Source organism: Protomyctophum bolini, assembly GCF_963924005.1.
Source record: "Protomyctophum bolini genome assembly, chromosome: 12".
Classification (NCBI taxonomy): Eukaryota; Metazoa; Chordata; class Actinopteri; order Myctophiformes; family Myctophidae; genus Protomyctophum; species Protomyctophum bolini.
This window is the reverse complement of record NC_137873.1, coordinates 7049546-7055568: the sequence shown is the minus strand read 5'-3', so window position 1 is coordinate 7055568 and position 6023 is coordinate 7049546. Positions and strand designations below refer to the sequence as shown.

Here is a 6023-nt window from a genome sequence, read left to right as displayed (position 1 = left end):
TTATGCCAGTTTGTCCATCTATTATTAAGACATGCCCAGAATTGGGACGTGTGGTTCAGGTTAAAATTATGTTTGTTTGTTTGTTTGTTTGTTTGTTTATTTGTTTCCTTCCTTCCTTCCTTCCTTCCTTCCTTCCTTCCTTCCTTCCTTCCTTCCTTCTATTTGTGTCCATTCATCCTCTCATCTGTTTACATAGATATCTTCCACATCACTGACTCTCTCTCTCTCTCTCTCTCTCTCTCTCTCTCTCTCTCTCAGTTCTGCGTGAGGCGACAGAGACAATATGTCATTAATTTGGGATAATAATTGACTGTCTATTTGGCACAGAGGAGCCTGCAGTGGAAAGCTCTTCATCTACTATAGTGGCCATGCAGGGCTCCTGTAATGGGCCTGTTTTTTTTTTTTTGCCTAAAATATTGTCTATATACAGTACATACATTCATGAATTTGATGACCGGCTGTTGGTATTGAGCAATCTTTATTCTAGGGGTTTCTTGTGACCCTACCATTAACATCCTATGGCAGGCAAAAATGTATGTGTATTAACATTATAATATATCCTGTGTTTCTCTGTGTGTGTGTGTGTGTGTGTGTGTGTGTGTGTGTGTGTGTGTGTGTGTGTGTGTGTGTGTGTCTACGTAGAGGACTACGTACGATGTGGTCTCTTTCTCTGGCCGTGTGGCTCAGTGCCAGCCTGCCGGCTCTGCTGTGGGCCGCCTCAGCAGCGCCCCTGCTGGTGGAAGGGGACAACGACCCGTCCAGGATCTGTAAGCCCGCCCCCTACTGGCAGGTGCAGGGCAAGGCGCCCATGCAAGAGCTGCTGGGAAACGTAGTGGTGGTGGCGCTGCTGAAGGCCAGCTGACACTTCTGTCTCACCCAGGCCTCCAAGTAAGATCAATGACATGGACTACAACAACCAAATGGACCCTTAATAGATCTTTAACCAAATGGAACCCTTAATAGATCTTTAACTGGACCCTTACAGGTCCATTTGGTTTCATTTCACGCTCTCAAGAGTTAAATTATTGTTAAACATCTGCATTTTACTTAATTCACAAGAACTCTACAGAATTAGAGAATGTGTAGAAGAATGAATTGATCATTTTTGTTCAATGTTTGCCTGTTATCTCTCCTATGCCTATGGCACCAATTCCAATATGGAAACAAAATATGCTTAATTTGCTTAAATAGAGGCTACTATTACAATTTACAATTTAGGCATTTAGCAGACGCTCTTAATCCAGAGCGATTTACATTAAGCAAGAACAAAAAGCATCGTACATCACATAAAATCACATGAAAAGCATGTATCATGAAACATGCGTGTAAGCTAAGAACGTAACAGTGGAATATCTATATAGTGAAACTATACATATAAACTATACATATACAATATACTAATTTACTATGACGTGCTATGGCTACATACAATGCAATTATAGTGCTGTCTACATAACATGCTATAAGTCTGTATCAAATGCTTTATAGCATGGTATGTTACTGTATGCCTATATCTCATCAAATGGTGGTCCGCGTGGCTCCAGTGTCGAATCAATAACGGAAGGGCTGAAAGGGCTGAAAACCACTGAACCGCAGCATCGTGAACGTTTCCGTCTCACCCAGGCCTCTCCGAGTAAGAGGAGATGAAATGCAGCATTATGGTTGATATAGCTCCGTTTGGAATCTCATATCTACGGCGCTTGAGGCCCGAGAAACCCGTGTCAGGGTATCCCTGCATCGGTATAGAACCGAGACATCCAAAATCAGTGGCGAAACCCCCCCCCCCCCTTTCGAAGTATAATTTCCACAAAGTAAAAGGTATCATAACCGAGCTACAGATGATATAAACTTATACGATATAGGCACATAAACATTTTTAGAAAGGGGTGAAACAGCCGCTTTAAAAAAGCTTATGAAGTCATGCCATTATTACAATGTTTTCCCAATGCAATTATCTTACGGGGTGTCTCTGTCTCTCTCTCTCTCTCTCTCTGTCTCTCTCTCTCTCTCTCTCTCTCTCGCTCTCTGTGTCTCTATGTCTCTCTCTCTCTCTCTCTCTCTCTCTCTCTCTCCCTGTCTCCCTGTCTCTCTCTATGTCTCTCTCTCCTCCTCCACGGTGTAGAATTGGGGACCTGCGTGACAGGCTGCGTCTCAGCAACCTGACGGCCGTGTCCTTCCTGGTGGTGAACGAGCGCGCGGCCCTGTCCCGGGCCATGTACTGGGAGCTGAGGAGGAGAGCGCCCCCTGGTGTCCCCGTCTACCAGCAGGCGCCACTGCAGGACGACGTGTGGGAGCGCCTGGACGGAGACAAGGACGACTTCCTGGTGTACGACAGGTACCGTACGGAGGGGTCAGGGGTCATATCGCCATGCTTCATGGTGTACGACCATAGACTGTAAAAAAAAATCACACCTGTGTGAACCGAGTGGTGCAACTCCCCTCTCTCCCCCCCCTCTCTCTCTCTCTCTCTCTCTGCTCCGTCAGATTAGCTTTATTATGGATATCAATCCGCGTCGCTGAGAACTATTTTTTCATTATTATTTTTGCTCGGCCTTTCCTTCTTTAGCGAACCTAGACAGTTCATTATTATTTTGGCTCGGCCTTTCCTTCTTTAGCGAACCTAGACAGTCAGAAGTTGGATTTGCGTCCAGCAGGTGGCAGCCATGTCACATACTTCTCTCGTTCCAATTTCACGCATGCGCACACCACTCATGATACAGGAGTCCTAGGAGTGGTTGCACCACTCAAAAATATGGACAAAGCGTTCGCTGGGTCTGATATGGACGTAAAATGAAGCCAGTGAGTCCTTGTATTGTAAGATTGTAAGACTGTAACGGTAGCCACGCCCCTCAGAACATACGCGACTTTATTTTTTTTTAAATAAATGGGACCATAGTTTTCCAAAAAGAATATTATGACATGAGAAATGAGGCTTTAAACTAGTGACTGGAAGCGGAAAGTATTCATCACCATGTTTATTAAGGTAATACAGTCTACGTAGGTGAAGTTGGGCCCAAATACATGGACCTCTGGCCCAAAGACAGCGCCACAACAGGCCATTATATGAACTTTCAGGATGTCCCGATTTCCTTAGTGGCTTCACAAAATATCTGTCTGACTGCCCCCCTGTGTACGACAGGTACAGAGGGGTCAGGGGTCATATCTCCATGCTTCATGGTGTACGAGCAGTGTTGTTTTCGTCGACTAAAACTAAGACGAAAAATGTTCGTCGACTGCCTTTTTCCACTGAAGAAAACTAAATGAAAACGAATCTACGATGACTAAAACTAAGACTAAATATACTGACAATTCCGTCAACAAATAAAAACTAGACTAAAATGTTAGGAAGGAACTAGTGGACAAGAGATCCAGTATAAGTCATTTTACACTTGGTTGCATGCTGAAAATAGCCGACGCGTCGCAGCGCGACGCGTTGTGAGCTTGTAGATCGGCTATTTTCAGCAAGTGTAAAATCAGTCATCAAGACGGCATCAAGGCCCGCCGAAATACATTTTAGTCGACTAAATCAACTGTAGCTCAGTGACCAGCTCATGAACACTGGAGTCAATGAGAGCTCAGTGACCAGCTCATGAACACTGGAGTCAATGAGAGCTCAGTGACCAGCTCATGAACACTGGAGTCAATGAGAGCTCAGTGACCAGCTCATGAACACTGGAGTCAATGAGAGCTCAGTGACCAGCTCATGAACACTGGAGTCAATGAGAGCTCAGTGACCAGCTCATGAACACTGGAGTCAATGAGAGCTCAGTGACCAGCTCATGAACACTGGAGTCAATGAGAGCTCAGTGACCAGCTCATGAACAAACATTATTTCTGAATGACTGAGACCAGCCAAATCTCGCGATACCCCCCGGAACAGAAACGATACATGCTGCTGTTTAAATCCTCAAATAAAATGATGTCCTGTGAACTCTGTGCACATCGAAAAGCAAGTGATTAGAAAACAAACTGTGATATGTCTTCTTTTTTATATGCCTGAACCGATTAAGGTCTCAATGGTTAATGGCATAAATAATGTTTGTTATATGAGCTGTTTGGCAGAGCGAGAGTAGTGCCCATGATTATACAGCTTATAGGCAATTGGCACCTGGTGAAAAAAATGGGTTACAAATGGGAAAAATAGGAAGGGATACCAAATCTCAAATGTCCGAGTAGTACTTCTGTGTCTATTTGTATTTCAATCTCTCTCCCTCTCTCAATTCAATTTAAATTTAAAAAGGCTTTATATTGGCATGATAAATATCATGTTCTACAATGCCAAAGCATACATACAACAAAACAAAATGTCAACATTGCGCACACAGAGACGACAACAAACATCCCAACAATAATGAACAACAAAAGCTATACAGTAACAATGAAAATAAATGAACAAACATAAACATAACAGCAACTTAATGACCCTGTTCAGCCAGATATACCGGTCTCTTCTATGTCCACTGGCTGTCCCTCAGTTGATGACAACTCCACACGTATTTTGCTGCCAAAAATGTGCATTTAATTGGACTGTTCTCCCAGAACATATTGAAGTGATGAGTTATTAATGGTGGATTCAACATTCTCTCTCTCTCTCTCTCTCTCTCCCTCTCTCTCTCTCTCTCTCTCTCTCTCTAGGTGTGGTCTTTTGACATTCCACATCGTTCTACCATACAGCTTCCTACATTACCCCTACATAGAGGCTGCAATCAGAGCCACCTACCTTAAAGATATCTGCAACTGCACCGTGAGTACAAGCACACACACACACACACACACACACACACACACACACACACACACACACACACACACACACACACACACACACACACACACACACACACACACACACACTTAACATCTTTACAGTATTTGCGTTCACATATAACAAGGACATTATCGAACACAAAACGGGCACAGGAAGCATCGCCTCTTCCATTGGTGACTGCCGAATATCACAGTCACCGAACAGAATGTTGCCCCAATGCCTTAGTTAATTAGCGCTTGGCAGGCCTGCTACTCCCAACACAACTGATTCATGGTCGCCATCTTTGACAAATCGAGTATGTTTTCCATAAATCGATTAAATCAATGATTCGGGTCAAACCGCCATGGCATGTATTTTCTCTCTTCTCTCCTGCAACAGGACCACCACCAGGCCAATTCGTCCGCCGTTGCTTCTGGGAGGAAAGAAACCCTGGAAGAGTTGACACGGAGCGGCAACGCGAGCCAACACCACGACAACACTACAGCACACGGCAGCACCTACGACAACACCTACGACAACACCTACGACGACAACGCTACGACGGCACACGCAGCGTTGACGCCACTGTCCACCGACGACCGCCGCGATCACAACGTCACCCGCGGTTCCAACCACACTACCGCCGCAGTAGTGCACACAACGCCGGCACGGCCAACCGCTGCTTCTTCTGGAGCGGATGTCCACCATCACCATCATCATCATCATCATCATCATCATCAACATCAGCATCATCATGACCATCAACATCGTCATGACCATCAACAGCATCCTCATGGTCATGACCATCAACATCTCCATCATCACGCTTAGCCTCCCCCATCATGAGATGGGACGGATAAAATAACTATGTTGCTCTTGCGTGTTAAAGGTAGGGTGGTTTGATTTTCTTTGGTTAAAATAAGTGTTAAAAAAAAAGCACTATATTGTCATAGTGCTCATTGCTAGTGTAGAGCAGTGGTTTTCAACCCTTTTCATTATCAAGGTCCGTTATTTCTTCGGCATTGGATAAGACTTTGTCCACAATTCCATGCTGTTGATCGAAATGGCGAGTCTTCTACATGCTCTAATCGTGTAGACTTTAATTCCACGCTCTCATGAGTTAAAGATCTATATAAGGGTCCATTTGGTTAACCAACTCTCCGTCATTTAGCTGGGGACATGGAACTCCCTCAAGGACCACTGGTGGTCCCCGGACCACTGGTTGAAAACCACTGGCACTGCTATAGAGCGCCGAAGTCCTGACGTCACTCGCTCA

The 6023-nt window shown here is 44.7% G+C and overlaps 1 protein-coding gene across 1 annotated transcript in view; it reads left to right on the top strand.

The window, feature by feature from the left end:
- selenop2 (selenoprotein P2) overlaps positions 1 to 5612 on the top strand; it is a gene marked incomplete at its 3' end in the record, with an annotated part of 6345 nt that extends 733 nt beyond the window's left edge. Inside the window, exons 2-6 of the mRNA XM_080777939.1 lie at positions 643 to 888; positions 2123 to 2335; positions 4636 to 4744; positions 5147 to 5395; positions 5442 to 5612. Of these exons, the coding sequence (XP_080634065.1) occupies positions 656 to 888; positions 2123 to 2335; positions 4636 to 4744; positions 5147 to 5395; positions 5442 to 5612 (975 nt within the window). The 5' untranslated portion in view covers positions 643 to 655. The remainder of the gene's footprint in view (positions 1 to 642; positions 889 to 2122; positions 2336 to 4635; positions 4745 to 5146; positions 5396 to 5441) is intronic.
- Between the last annotated feature and the right edge of the window lie 411 nt (positions 5613 to 6023).